At 40.0% G+C, this 19,153-nt stretch overlaps 1 protein-coding gene across 1 annotated transcript; it reads right to left on the bottom strand.

The window, feature by feature from the left end:
• Positions 1 to 3,586: 3,586 nt before the first annotated feature.
• On the bottom strand, positions 3,587 to 8,013 carry LOC140302362 (photoreceptor-specific nuclear receptor-like). Its single transcript, XM_072381192.1, has 8 exons — positions 7,923 to 8,013; positions 7,328 to 7,478; positions 6,978 to 7,081; positions 6,571 to 6,870; positions 5,937 to 6,115; positions 4,981 to 5,221; positions 4,417 to 4,522; positions 3,587 to 3,730 (listed from the first exon to the last, which is right to left on the bottom strand). The coding sequence occupies exons 1-8, from the start codon at positions 8,011 to 8,013 to the stop codon at positions 3,598 to 3,600; spliced, it is 1,305 nt and encodes a 434-aa protein (XP_072237293.1). The 3' UTR covers positions 3,587 to 3,597.
• Positions 8,014 to 19,153: the final 11,140 nt, after the last annotated feature.

Below are 19,153 nucleotides of genomic sequence, written 5' to 3'. Positions count from 1 at the left end.
AGCAGACTTGTGCAGAACTTAACAATCTTTTGAGGAGATTCATTTCATCTGAATCAGGTGTGTTGGAGCAGGAGAACATCTAAAACCGGCAGGACAGCGGCACTCGAGGATCGACTTTGGACATCCCTGCTCCAGCCTAAAGAGACCCTTAATTCCTACAAATGGACTTAATATCAATCAAGATAATTAAGCACCTGCAACACTAACATGTTTTAGAAAGAGCGGTGGGAAATCAGAAGGCTGTAACACGTGGTATTGGAAGCAGAATCTGTGAAGACTTCAGACACGTCTGATCACCTGCTGCTTTCATCTCCAGTGAAGCACGGTGACGGAAGTGTCATACTAAGGGCGTGCCTCTAAGGAGCGGGGACAGTTCAGAGCTGAGGAAATGATGCATCCAAAAACAGAGAGATGTGTCTGACTGTCCTCGAGTTGCCGAGACCAAGATAATTAATGCAAAACATGGGTGTTCGCTTACTTCTCATCCAGTCTGACAAAACTTGAACTGAGGGGATCTGAGTGCTATCTGGAACTGCTGTAATCATCCTGGAAATTTAGTTTCAAATCAGGACTGTCGTCAGGCATTTCTTTATTACCCGTAAAGGTATCTTCACGCGTGTTCTTACTTGTTTTCTTTATCTAAAGTATATTTCTCTGACAGTAGATACGCTTGAGTAAATCTTTTAATTTCTCTCAAAGGTATATTTAGCTTAGTTTTTCAAATCTTGATGATCAAGCGTGGGGCTTTACAGCCTGAGGTTTTAGTTATAATGCCTTTTATATTGTATTGTGATACAGGTGGTCTGCTCAGGCCCCACGTTGTGGGATTTCTCGGTGAGATTAAATAATGTCATTCGTGCTGCAACGTGTTGCCTCCCAGCTGCCTGCTGCTTAAGAGACTAATCTTATAATAAGAAAATCTCTTATTTAAACAAAAGCAACCTTTGTGTGACACACGTAAGAAAGGTCAAATCGAGAATGTTGACACGTGAGGTGAGGTCTGAGTCGAGGATCACTTTTCATAAAGTGAACATGAGACAGCACTGTGCAGAGTGTCCAGTGGTGCTGCTGCAGAGTTTTAGATTATGAATATTCATGTTACCGCCGTCAACATTACGTAACCGGAGCTCAAACGAGGAACGAGATATCCAATTAGAGCAGTCGTGGCACATTTTGTGGTTTCGTTTAGACACACTTTGCTGCAAAATCAGATGAATTTCCTTTGGGAGTTCAAGGTTTCTTAATCTGGATCAGTGAGCTCGCTCATATGACAGAGGCTGCAGCACGCCAGCTGATCTGATCCCAGCGTTTTCTTCGTGTATGAGCGGCCTGGCATGTGACCCACAACACACAACTGCTGCTATTTAACACAGACAGGCCACCACTAATGTGCTGGAAGCAGTTATTGGCTTTTTAAACTCCTGAATTTCCGCTTAGAAACGTATGATAAATACCACTGAATTAGGAAAAAGTGTCTGAAATTAAATTCCTTGGAGTGACAATACAAACTAGCTGCAACATATATACAGAGTTAAAGATGTTATTAACCAAAAAACTGCTCCGTTATACTTCCATATATGAGATACTATGGAAGTTGGAGGAAATACCTACAGAATAAACACACAAAAAACAAACAATTACTGCAAAAAAAGAGCAATAAGAATCATAAACCTAACTCTAACAGAAGAATCTAACAAAAAAACTCAAATTTAAGGACTTTGCTGACCTCAAAACTGTCTAAATTATGTAGATTCGTTCCAAATAAGATAGAATCATCATGAATTAAGAGGAAATTACATGTTCTGTAAGAAGTAGTGGAAAATATCACAGTACTGCAGTCAAGGGAGTCGGTGTGTGGAACGACTGCATGTTTAACACTTTATAAATTCACAGAACTGTTTAAAACCAACATATTAAGAAAATATTCCCAAGAGGTGGTCAAGTAATAAAACTATGTCTAATCCTGGTAATGTTTCTATGATTATTATTGTCTAAATTGTAGTAAAACTGTTTCTTTATGCATAGATACGATGTTTGCATTGTCTGTATGAAGTTCCCTGCTTTATTTTCTCTTTTTATATGTAATATTTTAGATTGTTTGTTTGAAATAGACAAACTAAAAACTTGGTGTAAGTCTTCTCTTCAAAAATCTGTGAATTTCCTTTCTTTTTAGCTGTGGCTTTAGCTTATGAGGCTTAAAAAAATGTCTTGATATCTCCAAGAATTCAGCACATGTCCAGTTCTGCTCCTCTGGGTTTATCTGATGGTTTCAGGGTCTTTGCTTCAAAAGGTAAAAGTAATACTGAGTGACGTCTCTTATCGAGCTGACATTTCGTGGAAGTACACCAGCATTCACTTCAGTCACTTGTGCCAGATTTCATATCTCATTCAAGCAGGAAAGCACTTAATTTTGGTTTCTGGACAGGAGTTGGCATAAAGATTTGATGAGGCGTGAGCATTAAAAGTCACTCTGGATGCTTTCTCCTCAGCTGGAGATACCATATGAAGGTAACTTTTGGTGTCTTAACCATATATCATCAGGATAAACTAAAGAGTAAGTGCTCTGAAATCATGTTGTGTACTTTAGATGGTGTGTATGTGTATTCTTGTTTTTCTACCTCTAACTTTACTCGTTTATTCGCCCGGTCCTGATGAGGCACGGCATCAGTTCTGAGCTCCTGCATGTGAATTGAGGTCAGGGAGTGAGTTTAAATGAGTGAGTCATTTTAATCTCTAACCAAACAGTCCCACTGACTAAAAGTTGGTCTTTTTTAAGTTTTAGTAAAGTTTAGGTACCAAAGCTTTGTCCTTATGGCTGTAAAATTGTGGTTAGAGGAAATCTTTGTGGACTATTTGGTTAGAAACTCTTACTCCAGTTTCTTATCCAAATGTCCATCTTCCACAATATTCACTGATCAGTTAACAAGCCGTAAACAGAGCTTCTATGGGCCAAGTTTATTACCCAAATACAAGACTCCAGTGTGTGCAAACAAGGTCTTTAACAAGGTCTTGACTCAATACAGTTTGTCTGCATCAAGCAATTGGAACACATCAGCATAACCATCAGTCATATTTCTACTTCCCCCGACTGTCACACAAATAAGGAAACTCCTGTATTTATTTCATAGTCAAGATTTCTAATTGGGATCCTGTTTAGTGTGTGTGTGATTTGATGTTTTTTTAGTGAAATCCAGACAGAAGGAGACGCTGTTTGATGGATTTCAAGGTTTTTGTGCAGCAGGTTTTTACTTTATAAAGGCATGACACCATGAATACACATTTGTGACAGAAATTGTACATCATACATCTATCAGAGACAAATGTCTGCATTGTAAATTTCACATAAAAAGGTGATAAGCAAACACAACACACTAGAGAGGATTAGCCGAGACATAAATCAACGTCTAAATATGATACAAACTGAACTGCATTTTCATTATCCAGAAATGACCTGATGTTGCAGCAACAAACAAATGATAAAGTGGCTTTACAAAAATCACAACATGCAGAATCTCTGATATGTATACAGTGAGACAAATATCACCCGATCCAAACTAGAAGATCACCGGTGACCGTCCAAGTTCCTTTGTGGTCGATTCAGTTTTTGAACATGTCGCACAACAGTTTCTCCATCGGAGTGTTTCCGATGGTCCTGTGGAAGAACAGCAGCTCTATCCGCTCTGAGTTCACGAACCGCAGGGAGGGAAGAAGAAGAAGCAGCTTTCCGAACCTAAGAGAAGAACAAATCCGAGTTAGAGCCGCTTCTGCAGGAAATTAGATGAAAAGCACGGCAGTAAAACTCTTTACATATTCTTAATCTGTAATTTATATCAGCAAGTTTCAGTTAGAGCAACAGTTAAGTAATGCATGAGCTCAATTTAAAAAAGCATGTGTAACTCAGACAAATGTTTTAAGGATCCATTGTTTTATGCATTTAATGGAAATAAATTACAAACAGCAATGACCTCAAAGGGAATGGAGAAAGATGTAAGAAATAAGATATATGGAACTCTTAACTGAACTGAATTGCACTTTATTAATCCCTAAAGGGCAATTATATCGTTGCACAATATTTATAAAAGTAAAACCTAAAAGAAACTTAAAGGGGCTCGGCTTGTGTTTGTCTCCCCCTGGTGGCCATAAGCAGATAACAGAAAAGGAAAAATCTCAATTTTATAATTTAAGACTTTCTTTTAAGTGTCTTTTGCAAACCATATAGTCTTTAGTCCTTCACAGTAAAAGAATAAGGTTTTCAAAAATGTCATATTTGATGAAAAATGGAAAATAATTTTAATAAGTTAGTTTTTATTTGAAAGATTACTTATTTTAATAGACTATTAACTTTAAAAAAATGTGATTAAAGGTATTTTTTTGTAGGATGTTTTTCTCCCCCTTCGTATTAATTTGGAAGTTTACCTGGCCGGTTGACTCGGGTAGTGCGAGCGGATGTGTTGTCCCAGCATGACTTGAGACTGATCCTGCAGGTTCTCAACCTGTTCTGGATCCTTCAGGCCTCGAGTCTCTGTGTGGGAGAGGGAACCACTTTGTGAGTCACACAAACACAGCTCAGAAAACTTCTAACTGAAATCAAATCATCTGAAAGCCATCCACATAAATATATTATAAGCAGAGCTGCTTCATTTACTATTTGAACTCATAAGCTATAAAGTTTCTTTTCTTTGCATCTTTTCAGTCATTTTCATGAGAAAAAGACAAATGTTTCTTAACCAAGGATAGAATGATGCCAAGTTTTCTGTGTATAATTATCAAGTTTGTGTCCAATTTATCTCTCACCTGGTTTGACAATAGAAGCACATTTGTCCAAGGTTGATATCTAATGTACTTTATGAACTACGAACACACGATTATAGCTTAGTATTGTTTCTTTATGGAGTAAGTATTGTTTTTCTAACTATGCATTTAAAGGTAAATTACAACCAGTAAGGTGGTTGTCATGTGACTGAGCGACCAGTTCCACACCTGGCTTGAAGAGCACGATGGCCTTGAGGCAGGCAAACTCGGTGGGATCAACGGCGAGGGCCTTGAAGCGGCTGAAGACCTCCTGCAGGAGGCGCAGGTCCAGGCTGGTGTAACTGGTTTTACCCTGCATGCCGGGGCAGAGGTCGGGCAGAGAGAGCAGCGGGCAGCTGTCCAGGGGCAGAGACCACTGGATGGCGCAGAGCAGGAAGAGCTCGCTCCACGCCTCCTCCAGAAGGATCACCTGGTGAAGGGAACAAATCTGAGGTTAAACTCAAATAGAGCAGAGATGCGTAGCTTGGTTTGTAGCCTGGATGCTTAATTAAAGACGTCACAAACTCACTGTGACTGTCGTGATATTTGAGTAATTTAAATGTATCTCTGATACTGTTGTTGATCGATATAAATTAAGGGAAAAACTAATTAGTAAGAAATCAAAGAGTTTTAACATACTTTCTCAGTAAAATATTACATAATTAACAGAATTAATAAATCATTTAAAATCTATAAATAAAGAAATGCAGTCACATCTTAATCTTAAAGTCTTAATAAGACTTCAGATTGTAAAAGAAAAAAAATCAAACTGTAAAATGGAAATATAAAAGCAAATCATTTAAAAAAATGTTAATACCTTTTATCATAAAACTTTCTGTAAAAATTAGAGTTATTTGGTTGGAATGGAATCTTTAAAATAATTTATTGTATGTTAAACATATTAAAACGGATTAAAACAAAGAGAGCTGTATTATAAATGAGAAGGCGGAAATAGTTCCACGATACAGCTGAATGTGTGATATTTGACACAATAAATCTGCACCACAGTTACAGTAAAATCAATCTAAAACAGAGTAAATGAGCAGGAAGAAGATTGCCGGCTGCTCACACTTAAACTTGCATCCTTTCCTTCTTTTCTGTGACAGTTCAGGTTAATAATGATAACGATAATAAAGCTGTCTTACCTGGTCTCTGAAGGGCAGGTTGGAAAACACAGGCAGATTTTTTGCCCATTTCACCGACATGAACAGCAGCCTCGCCGAGGTCTCGTACACGTTCTCCGAGCTGGACGGATACAGAGCCATGTGGTACTCGGAGGACGCTCTCTCTGGCTCGTTGCTGGTCACATCGATATTTTCATCAACTGATACAGAAAAGATGAGGTCAGAATCAAAAGCTCTCGCTACAACGAATCCGCCTCACATCACCTTAAATTCAGGAAGATCTAATTACTAAGAATTATTCCCCAAATGTATGTATAACACATTCTGGCTCCTTGGAAAGCTGGTGCACTGTATTAGCATGAATAGCTGATGATCAGCGAATAAAGACAAATATAGACGTTTAAAAACAAAAGACAGTCGGTGCTGAGAAGATAAACCTCAACATCTCCAGTTATGTGTTGCCTCTTTTCTCCCAAATGGAGTCAAATAGTGTTTTCAACAACACTTGAAATAAATGTGTCACTCTAAAGTTAGGCCTAAGATTTCAGTGAGGTCTTTACCCCATTCTGTTCCACCAAAAGGAGAAAAAAACGTTCAAGAATGCAACCATTTCCCATTATCCCAAATTAAAAAACTAATTTTCCAGCCTGCTCACCATCCTCAGGCTCCAGCTTGGCACAGGTCTCGGCCGTCATGAGGCTGGCCATGAAACGGTGGTTGTTCTGTGGACTGACGCAGCGCTGGGGGGCCACAGAAGATGTGATGGACATGGAGGAGGAAATGTGGGGCCACGTGATGACGGAGCCACCGGAGGAGGAGGAAGAGGAGGAAGAAGAGGAGGAGGACGAGGAGGTGGGCTCCCTAGTGGTGGCCAAGTGCTCCTTCTCAGGGTCCACATCGATGGAGTCCAGACGGACCTGAGCTGTGCTGCGGGGCTGCCGCTCATTCTGCACCGCTGCAGTGGGAAAAACAGCAGGTTCTGACTTTAAGCTCATACTGCGTCATTTCATCTGATGGCAGGTTGAATGTTTGAGTCGTCTGATGCTGTGTGTGGAAACTCACCATCCTTATTCATGCCCGCCTGCAGGCACTTCTTCAGCCGACACGCCTGGCACTGGTTACGATGAGCTTTGTCCACTGGACACATGCCTGTACCGGCCTGGCACCTGCTGACCCAAAGTCAAACTCTTAAAGGGAAATTCCACTCAAAAGCAACCTTTTTTTTTTTTTTTTACAAAGGCTTAAAAACATGTAATCCATTTAGTACATGAACACTTAAAGTGTCTCACATGTAAAATACTGCATCTATGAAGCTTTTTCCCCTTTTTCCCATAATGCATCGTATTTAGAAACTTCCTAATGTGAACATAACATGACGCATGTTTCGTATCAACAGGTGAGCTTCCTCTTGCCTGTAAATGAGCCTCCTCCTCACGCTGCGTTTGAAGAAGCCGCTGCAGCCGTTGCAGGCGTAGATGCCGTAGTGTTTCCCGCTGCTGGTGTCTCCGCACACTTTGCAGACCAGAGCCGGGCTCAGAGCCTTTCCTGGGCCTGGACTCTTGGCTGCGCGTCAAACACAGTCACACAAGGCAGGTCGGTTAGTGCAGCTCAGTGAGTCTTGTATTGTTTCATACACATGCACGCCATCTGCATAGGCAGCTAGGCCTGCACGTCGCTTGGCAGTCTGATAGAATACATGAGTCAGTATTGCAGCAGGCGTTCGGGTCTAAAATGATGCAGAATGGCTGAAATTAATCCAAACAACCAATTAGGTAAAAATAGATCTAAACCAATTGGGCCTTTTTCTGCTTTAATTAACCGTTTGTATTTAACTCATGTTGTCCTGTGAGCTTGGAGCTCTGTGTGTATATCCATGATCTTCCAGTTGAATGGTATTTTATTAATAATAGTACAGTAACAGTTTTTTTCTACTAAAGGCCAAGGTCGCATCCCATCTTTAGACCTCACGGACACCTGTTGCTGCTGGTGGACATGTGGCGCTCTTACCTCCTCTACTGTCCTCAGTCCCGCCGCTGCCAGATGATTCCGTGGGGGAAGAAGACGGCATCATGGGGATCTTCGACAGGTGATCGTCCATCATTTTGTTTTTGCTGACAATGCCTTCTTGAACTATAGACGATTGGAGAGACTTCAAAATGTGTGTCCTCTTCTGTTGGGTTGGAAATAGTCAAGTTAAAACGTCCACAATCAAAAGGTTTTGGGTTGTAGGGTCCCTGGCGGACAGATGGCAGCCTCTACTGTGCAGCAGCCTGTGGTGTGGAGATGCAGATGGGCTGGGGTCCTGCCATGAGCTCGATCCAACACTTGTTGCACGTCAACAGGTTGTGTGTCCTCTCTGTGGCCGTCGGGGTCTGTCACTGTCTGTGGGTCCTCCTCGGCAGCAGGTCCTCAAAAGGGAGCCCGGGGGGTGGAGGGGGAGGATTATCCCCAAGCGCTGTGTAAGCAGCATGCTTATTTGTCATCCTCTTAATCTTTACTGTTCATCTACTGGATCAATCAGTCACATTGCCAGAACATTGGTGCTGCTCAGACATGGATCTTTACTGAGTCTGCGAACAGAAACAGAATAAAGGAAAGAACTCTGACTCCTGAGGCTTCTGCTCTGTAGCAGAAGAGTTGTAACTTTAGACCGGTTCCCATCCAGCTCCGTCTCCACTGTCCCCATCAGTCAACGCTTCTCTTCAGTATCTGCATTTAAAGGGACGATTACAACAGGCACACATCATTATGTTTACCAGCCTCTTCAATTTGTATTTCCCCCTCTTTTTTTCCTTTTTAGCCTCTGAATTCCAGCTCCATTTTCCCCTGCTGTATATTTGATCTGTGTGATTGCTTCCCATTCATAATAACTTCCAGTGTTTGCAGAGAAGCTGCCTATTAAGTCCAATTTCCCTCTTTTTTGACAAACTGGGGATCATCCACTTCCCCCCGGCTGCCGCAGAGAAAGGTCACAGAGGGAATAATAGAGTTTTGAAAGGCTTTTGTTTTGTCCGACTCCAATTTAGCTCTTACATTAGGATCTGCCATCAATTATTAAGAAGCTAGAAATATCGTCCATGTGGCATTTACATAGGCAGGAGTTCTTAGTTGCAGCATATATGAGACGTAATATGAAGAACAAGGACAGCTATGAAAGAGCTAATGAAAACTGTGGCCTTGTATTTACATTCAAGTTTGGATCCAAATCAAAAGCTTTGTCCTAAGAACAATAAGAGACTCAGAAAACAACCATCAACATTCATGGGTGATTCCTAAAAAGCTGGAATGTTTTAACTGTAAAACACAAAACAGATGTCAAGCAGCTCTGGTTGTTTACGGCAGTACCGTCGCCCACTAACTGCTGAATGCTCATTCGACTTTCTGTCCATTTTCAGCATTTGTTTCTTGACACAGTTGAGCGGTTTAAGAGGACGCGAGCTGCCACATTTCTGACATCTGTGCACTGACGTCTGTACTTACTCGTTTGTTTCTCCCTTCGCAGTTTGTTCTGTGCTTGTTACACGCTTAGATTGGGTGTTTAAATGCTTCAAAGCTGCATTAATTGATGTTTTATGCCATTTTGAGGCAAAACCTATCATTTGGCCTAATATATCATTGCTTAATAAATCTACAAACTGTACGCATTGTCTATTTTGGCCACATTATGAGCTGTTAGTCCTATACTGAAACACTCTCTGACACAGTATGTCACACTATTTTTCCTAGATCATCACTTACAGCTTATCGGTGCTGGGCAGGTTGTGTATTGTGCGTTTTTACAGCTTCCTTATTGAGGTAAAACAGAAAAGTATCTTAATACTGAAGGAATCTGCAAGTGATCTGAGGCAATTATAAAAACAACCTGAAAATTTGTTAAAACTTTCTAATTACTCCACAAGCCTGAGCAGCACCTTGTCAACTGCAAAAACTATGGTTTTGAATTAAAATGTGAAAAAATACAGATAATTTCTGTTGTCTAGTCAGTTATTTTGGGTAGTGTATCTTATAAATATCAGCTCACAAGCTGAATAGCTTCTTTTACTCTGAGCTCAACATTGAAATGAAATATATCAAGTTGTCAGAGAGCAACAGAAACTTTCATTTAACTGGTCTTTTTCAATTGTTTCCCAAAAAATGCATAAAACAAACCAAAAAAATTTTTTGACTGGACTCAGTCTGGAGAAAACACCATAACCTCTCCTACCTTTTCAAAGGGACTTGTTTGGTTATTCATCAGGACAACATTCAGTTTCAGCAACCAATGTGTCACGTTACCACTACCAAAGGACACTTGGTGTGTGTCCTGGTGGCCTCTTTCAATAAATCTGACAACAACTGAACATGTGTCCCTGGTGGTTATCTCATTGATCATGGTGCCAATCATACAAACATTTACTCATCAAGACGTTGTCCTGGAGACAACAAGTCCAGGTGAAGTGAAAGATAAGGCTGATATATTCTCATATCAAACTATTTCATACTGACACTTTGAAACATGTTTAGCAACTGTTTTCAACGTGGCTTCTCCTTTACTTTTACTGCCCAGCATACAGGGAGCTGCTCTACACCTGCATATTTCCAATTATTCTTCCCAATTATCCTACAAAAAAGCATAATTTTGAAGTGCTGGTTTATAAACCGATGACTCTGCTCTTGTAGGGATGTCAGAGGGGAGGAAGATGATAGTTATCTAACTCCCAAGCACAGGAATTTGAGTCCCTTTCTATTCTTTTGTTCTATTTTGACTTCCTTCACTCTGCTACTGTTCTACTTAATCACATATAAAATGTACCTGTTTGGAGTTAAACCCAATGCACTGGACATGTGCAGCTATGTGACAAGTTGGGAGTGAGAATGTCTTGAGGTGACAGCAACGCTGTGCTACTGCAAGGCCAATGAAGGCCAGTCAGAGACCTCATTCAGCATGTTGAAATAGTAGAAAAAAGGCTTTTTTAATTGCTACCTGTTCCTCAAAACCTGTTCCTGTATGACAACTCTGACTCAAAGGACTCTGATATCATATCCATAGCTGACGTGCTGCTCAGTCTTGCACATATGACCAATATGATGCTCGTATTTCATGACTCTCTCTGTCTTTTCAATAAATATTAATGTAAAAGTGACATATCTGAATGACAGATATGTCAGTTTATTCAACAGAGTGATGAAGCCATTGATGTCACACGTGCTGGGTCTGAAAAAGGCAAGATGTGACACCTGCTTTGAAGAACCGGCAGTGTTTGATGCCCTGGAAATGAAAACATGCAGGCTGAGCAGGAAGTGTGTACATGGGGGGTTTTAACTTGTGAAAACTACAATATGAGAACAGTGAGATTAGTTGAAACTCTCCACATATCTCTAAAACCTTCATTTATATTCTGTTATTGTATTCATAAAGCCATCTGATGAATAGCTATTATACTGCAATCTGTATCTAAACATGTGGTTCTTTTTTCGTTAAACTCCAAATTTGCTTGGAGGGCAAAATTAAAGTTGACGTCAGCGTGTTTCAGTCCCACAACAACAAGGCCTGCTCATAATTGGGAAAAACAAAGTGGAAAGCAGTTAAGTAGATTAGACTTTGACCACATTTTGTCTGCCTGGGCACCAGCCACAGTCACCAGAAGACTGGAAGTGGGGGGGGGGGACACACACAATTAGCTCAAAAGATTAAAAGAGCAGTGAAGACATACTTCTTGTGAGCATCTTTAGCCATATGGTGGCTACTCTCTTCATCCTTGGTCAAGACACTGTTGACCTTTGTAAGATTTAACAGTTAATTAGTCTTCTAAGGTCAGCAGTCTGGGGGCTTTCTGTGGGGATTCACCCAATTAAACACTGATGTGTACTGAGTCTTTTTCTTCTTAAGTAGATGGCCATATACCTGCTTCCATTCAGATTATATGTGCATTAATGATTCGTCAGCTTTGTAAACTAAAAGCTGTAAAACCTGTCTTCATCATCTACAAAACTGTGAGGTTTGAGTAGTTTTAGAAGGTAAAAATTTGCTCCTCTTTTCTCACTGCTCTCAGCTTGTCTCCCCACCCGAAAATTCCTCCCTGCCTCGTTGTTCTGACCTGCTTCAGGTCAGAGGAACCTGAAATCATTAGGAAATCATTACACCTTCTGCCACAGTGTTTAATGGCCTTAGAGGCATAAAACATTCTCCTTAAAAGTATCATTTAGATTTTATTTTAAGATGTGATCACATGCTGATTGAGTTCTGTCCAATGGAGCTATTACCACTACGGCAGCATGGTTGAGTTTAATCTACTTCATTTTGATCACCGGGTGAATACAATCCTTGAGGTTGTACACTGTCATTATTAGTTAAAAACACACTTTGAACAACCAAATCTCATATATAGTTAATGGACTGTACTTGTGTAGCACTTTTCTAGTTAATTTCACCACTCAAAGTGCTTTTAAACTACAAATACCACATGTCGAAGTGGAACCACTGACCTTCGGATTGTTAAAAGTGACATGTGATATGTTGCTTGTTACTTTATTTTGTGCCTCCAGCTCATGTGATTAGTCTCTTTCTCATACATTATGCATCTTAATTCACTTCTAATGAGCCAGTTGGTTCTTTTTGATATTCAATGAGCAAAGAACCTGGTGAGTGAGCACATTATTGCTTTATGATTTATTAAAATCAATGTAAACCATGTGAGAAAGGGGGGAGGACTTTGGAACCCTCCGTTATTAACTTGAGGTATAAATATTAAAAATCATAAAAGAAGAGTATTGATCTAAATAATTCATTCACTGCTTTTTTACGGCTTCTTAAACTGAGCAATACTCAACCTTCTGCTGGCTTGGGCAATTTTTATGAAGCTTTTGCATAAGTTAAATAAGGAGGATCTGTACTACTAATATTTACCTTCATTTCATGCATGGCCCACTGCTCTTTTCTGCCTCTCCCACTTTCCCACGCTGTCAAACTAATCTTCCTGCACCAATTATGTGAGATGTTGCAGCCATTCTTTGAAATTCATGGCTATTTCTGTCATTCTGCGTTTCAGAGACTTTTGTTTAATGCTCCTCCTCCCCTTCTCCACCTCAGCCTGACTCAGAGACACCACTGGGTTTGTCATATGTTCTGCCATCTTCTGCGGTGATACTTCAACAGAATCTGATGATTATAATATTATATCATCTGTATAAAGATTGTACTCCAGCATCTCTGCTTTTTGAACTGTTTTCATGGCATATGTGCACATGTGAGAAAGTGCTAATAAATCCCAAATGAGCTCATATTTTTCATGGAATAGTGAAATGTCTCACTTTTAACCTTTGGTATGTTTGTATGTCCTGTTGAAATTATTATTATCATTGCATTCAGCCTCTGTTTAGATTTTACACAGCGCCTCCCCTTGTTTGAACCTGGGATTGGATACAGCCACAGTTTTCTATTTAAAAACACAGATTTTTAGGTTTGCAGCACTAGCTTAAAGGTCATAGTTATGCTCAACCACAACCATTTATAGCTGCAGGAATAGTATTAGAAGGAGAAGATGGTCTTTTTGTCAGTTTAAAAATGGAAAAGATAATTTAGCTTAACATTTTGACTGCATAGTTAATCTGAGCAGCCATCTAGTCTCAAAACTGATAAAAAGAAAATAAGATCTGGGTCTGGATAGCCAAAACAAACACCAGCTAAATGTCTGGCTTCCTCATTAACACGAAGGCTAAACAAATGTGCGTTCTCTCATGAATCATCAGTACCGAATCATTTGAAAAACATGCGCTCCCCCTGTATCGTTTCAAGTTGACGCCTGCTGCATGAGTGCGAAGGTGTTGAGCTGCAGATCAGATCTATTTAGAAGATGACTCCGCCGCCGTGAAAACCGGCTGTAGCCTGCTGCCTTGGCCAATAGCAGCATTATGACCGTTTACATAATAACACGCTGCAGTACACTGTGACACCATCAAGTTTTAGGTGAAGACTTGCTTACATGAGCAGACCATAGATTATGCCAAGACAAATAGATTAGCATGGGAGCAGTCTAATATTAGGATTCAAAGAATGATTAGAGGATCCGTGTTATGTAATGATATTAATGAGTCTGCTCTGCTTGAGTGTCCATCAACAGTTCTGCTTCTGACAAACCTGGAGTCTCATTATGTTTGTTCATGTACATCAGTTCATCACGGAGAATATCAGTAACATTTAACAGATTTATCAGTCGGTTTCAGTGCTAAATCCATCCTAAACTACTCAGATAAATTGTTTAATTTTGCTTCTTTAGATACTGCACGAAATAAATCGGAGGGAATTCTATCTCTAAAGAATATATTCGAATAAACTAGTCTTAATCAAATGGAGACTAGATAATAGATGGTGAAAACAGTTTGTGTGTACAAACAATTTAATGCAAACCAAAATGTGTTATGTTAATAAAACATAAGTACTGATAATCATACGAATAAGACTAAAGTCAAAGTCTAAATTATACAGTCTGAATTAATGGGTAAAGTTGAGCCATTTCTCTTCCAGTATAAATTAGATTTCAAAGCTCAGGCTTGTACTGGGGCTCAGGAAAATAACTCCGGGTTTCCTTAACGTAACGATGGTTCACGTCTTCCTGGGGGACATCGTCATGGTAACTTGCTCCAGAGCAGGTTTATGTTCAAGATGGGAGATCCACATGCAGGCTCAGTCTGGTCATTTTGAAACAGCTGGCTGCAAACACCCAGAACTCTGAAGGTCATACAGTTGCAAAATGTCAGAGGTCACCAGGAAATAATCAAATCACTCATTACAAAAAGGGAATAGATGGATAAAAGTCCCGAAAAGGTAGCAGGCAGAGCAGAAAATGGGAAAAAGGGGAAAAAATGTGCTACAAAAGGTTTTAATAAACATGTTACATAGCAACGTAACCCATGCAACTGCAGGCAAACTTTAGCTTGCTGCAGTGGTGGAGTACAGAGCCTGGACGGATGCTGATTCTGGTGGAGAAACTTCACTTCCTTCATGTCGCTTCCCCACTGTCACGATCCAAGTTATTTTGTATTTTTTCTGGTCAGTTTGTTTAGTTTCCTCTGAGTTTAGCCTTGCTATTTCCTGCTTTCCTCAGTTCCCTGCTGCCAGTCATCAGCTCCACTCCCCATCAGCTGTACACTATCACTTATCACTCTCCCCACAGTATTTAGTCTCTCAGTTCTTCTCAGTCTTTGTCAGATCTTCACCATCTTCATGCCCATGTTTTTCCACGTCTCCATGGTTCTGCTTCTGAGTTTTGTACAGTCTAGCTTTGTTATTCCTCTTAGGTGTTTGTGTTTTGTAGTTCTTTAGTTTCGTGCTTCTCCAGCGTTGCTGTGATTTTTATTTATATATCTAAAGTTTCCTTCTGGCTCTTGTCCCGTGTCTGCATCTGGGTCCTCCTCCCCCCTCGTCTCCATCGCCAAACCCTGACACCCTCAGCTCTACTCTCTGAATATTCCCCTCTTTAGGAAAGAGATACTAGTTCATCCCAGCTCCTTTGTGAGCTCCCACAGACCTCCACACACCACTCTTAAGTCATGATAAGCGGGTAATTTTGTCAGACATTAAGTAGTTCTGAGAGAGCTGTGGAAAAATTGAGAGGTTGATCTTAACTGTGCACACTTTCCGGGCTGCTTATAGCCTTACTTATGTTTTTAAATTCCTTAACATTTCAGGGAACATATTGGGAGATAATGGAACGAGCCCAGATAAAAAATTGCTGGGGATGAATTTTTTGCCAGTCCAACCCTGTCTGGACATCAAAACGCCACCTGCTGACCAATCGGCTTCCTTGGAATATGAAAGAATTATCTCAGTATGTTGATACAGAGATGGTCTCTTTGCCCTGACTGAATCCTTTGGCTTTCCCTGATGAGATGCATCAGCAGAGGGAACTGCTTATTTAACAAAGACCGATTAAAGCACTAAAGCCTTGTACTTGTTAACCTTATAAGATTTGTACATAAGCCTCCTCACTGGTTTGAAATATGTTTTGTGTTTCTCTTTTCCAAAGGCTTGCAGCTGAAAGAATAAAGCTTAAATTGTCTTACACAGTGTAAGGATTTACCCGTAACTCTGAATAAATAATTGTGATTAAAGTCAGATTTACTCATGCCTGACTGATACGGCAGTGAAGTTAATAAGCATCTTAAATATTTTGCCAGCTTCGGCTATAGAAAGTGTCGTTTGTAGCCTACATTCTGTTGTTTAATTCCTCATATTTGTTTCAGCTTAGCATGCAGGTTTAGATCAAATTGTGATTTCACTTAAAGTCATACTTTGTGTGGTAGAAAGTGCATATATATGTTATTATTATATTATCATTATATATTATTATATGATATTTTGAGAATATGCACAGGAACTCAATCAAATGCGCTAAGCTTTTGTTGTTAGCTTATCATAAACTTACAAAACATAGGATTGAATGTTTCAGCTCTTACCTTGAGGTTGAGGTACACCCACTTACTCCAATTCAGGGTCATAGGGCCGCTGGAGCCTATCACGGCTGCCACTGGGTGAGAGGTGGGGTACACCGTGCACAGGCCGTCAGTGCATGCTGGGATTTGAATCAAGAGCCCTCTGGTTGCAAAGGCAACGGTGCCACCACCGTGCAGCCCACGACAATGTTAATAGATACAGACTATTTCCAGAAGCTTCATAAAATGCAACAGAAATCCAAAAAAAGAGGCAAAGACAGACAAAAGTTTATGGAACATACAAGTAGCATAAATTTGGAATATTCTTCGATCAGCAGATTTATTCCTAACAGACGAGGCTGTAAGGATTGGGTATAAAATGAGCATCCACCAAAGATTAAGGGTTCGGTCAAATAGTCTTTTTTTTAATTAGGAAATGGCCTGGAAGTATCTTCGTGGCAGCCATGATAAGAGCTGTTTGAGTTCTCTAAATATTAAGGAATCATAGGAAAATAATTCCATCCCACAATTCCTTGCAGCTTAGTTATTTTACAAGTAATTGTAGTGACTTTGATTCTCGTGGGTGGGTGTGAGCAGCCTCTTCACTTTTTTGAATAACCAACCCGAATGATAAGGTCAATTATTTTTAAACATATTGTTTATCTATTGGAACAAAATGACTCTTGTGTGTTCTCAGCTGTTCTTTGTTTCTATTGTTCGCTCACAGCTAAAAGACGTCAGACATGTTTGGGAACAACCTCCTGTTATCATGTCTACTGTTCAAACATTACAACACACACTTAATTACATCACTGACCTCAGTAACCTCACTCCTATGAAAGAGGATAATGCGCATGCACACGTACGCACTCACAGAGGAGGAGTGTTACCATGGATCATGAAGGAAACTCAAGGAGGAGTGTAGAGTAGAGTTTAGGGTTGGGTGGGGGAGGTTAAATCTGATCTGGCCAGTGCTGACGACGGCAGTGTGGCTGCATCCTCACATCAGCCCTGCATCGGTGTGTGTGTGTTTGTTATATAACAGCGTGATAAAGCTGCCTTTGGGATCTGACTGTGGCCACTGAGCCTCTTACCTGTGTGTCAGGTGGAAAGCTCTAGTAGCAGATCTTCATCTTCCATATCATCATCATCATATCAGTGGACGTTGAGCAGGAAACAGTCAGTCCCCAATGTGTCCATCTCCGTTTCTTTTTCAAACACAGTGGATGCTATTCAGATTTTTTCTTTTGTCATTATCAGCTTTTTAGTTATTTTGAATGCACAGCTCATGATAATTAACATATAAGATAGAGTTAGCTCATGTTAAATAAGGTACATGAAGGGCTAAAAACAAATCAAAATGTTATTAAAAAGGAGGAAAGCAAGGAGGGTTTTATTTAATGTCACTGTATATATCAGATTTTATACATCAGATCCAACCACATCTGACTAGGGTAAGTCACCTGTCAGAGATTGATAAGCATCCTACTTATTATTCTTTTATATGTAAGCGATCTGTTGTGGTATATTGTTCAAAGTTTGTCTGAGAAACTTGACTTATTCTAATGGTCCCAGTTAAGCAAAATACATTTTTGCTTAACTCTGACTGTCTAAACCAGACTTCTCCAGCAGGTTAAACTACTGCATTTTATCCGCACTCACTTTTAAATGAATTAATTAATGATCATTTTTTATATTTATGGAATGATTTTATTTGCACTCAGGCTTCCTCCCACCATCCAAAAACATGCATGTCAGGTTAATTGGTGACTCTAAATTGTCCGTAGGAGTGAGTGTGAGCGTGCATGGTTGTTTGTCTCGTTTGTCTCTATGTGGCCCTGTGATGGACTGGCGACCTGTCCAGGGTGTACCCCGCCTTTCGCCCGATAACTGCTGGGATAGGCTCCAGCCCACCCGCTACCCAATTAACGGACTGTCGGTATAGAAAATGGATGGATGGATGGATGGATTTTATTTGCCTTCCTCTGATTTTATGTAGCTGTAAAGCACTTTGAATTGCCTTGTGTACGACTTGTGCTCTACAAATAAACTTGCCTTGCCTTCTTCAGTATATTTAATATATATAATATTAAGCTTTAATGTAAGTTCAAGCATGCTCATATGTTTTCCATTCGAGCTTCTCCTCTGCCAGTCTTTGTCACCCATGTTTTCCCATTCATTCTTAATTCTGACGTCCCTGCACAGGTCTAATAATCTTCTTGTCTGCGACTTTCCAAGCCTATCAGTCTGTTTTCTGTCCTTTTGACATCTCACTTCTATTTGCTCGTTTTCCATCCAGACTGTGTCTAATGCAGACTGCCTCCTTCCCATCTCAACTTCTCACCCAATGCAGCTGCAACGAGCCTCATCAGAATTCTGCACCTCTTAAATCCATCACTAGCATCGACTCTTCAAGAGTCCCATCCGATCTTCAATGTGATGATCCACCAAGACGATCCATTAGTCTAAAGTATTGGAAATATTTCCACTGCATTCCCTCAAAGTACATTTCTAAGACCTCTGCCTCTTCTTCTGGCATTATAATCATAATCAGGCCCTATATATATATATATATACATTATCTGTACATACCCTAAACTTACCTGAACCCGTCACTAAAACACTTTATATCCAACCATCATGAATCTATGTGTAAGGTATAAAGGTGCATCATAAGAAGATGAAAATAAGCATTTATTAGATACAATTAGAATATACAGCATCTCATGGCCTGAGTAGTTAATTGCGTTAAATGTTTATTACCCCCTCTATAACTCTTTTTCATGGTGTGTCGTCTTCATCTAAATAGCCACAATTACAATCAGGTT

The sequence above is a fragment of the Leuresthes tenuis genome, unplaced genomic scaffold (assembly GCF_036924035.1).
Source record: "Leuresthes tenuis unplaced genomic scaffold, fLeuTen1.0.hap1 SCAF_2, whole genome shotgun sequence".
In the NCBI taxonomy this organism is placed as follows: Eukaryota; Metazoa; Chordata; class Actinopteri; order Atheriniformes; family Atherinopsidae; genus Leuresthes; species Leuresthes tenuis.
This window is presented reverse-complemented; position numbering and strand designations above follow the sequence as displayed.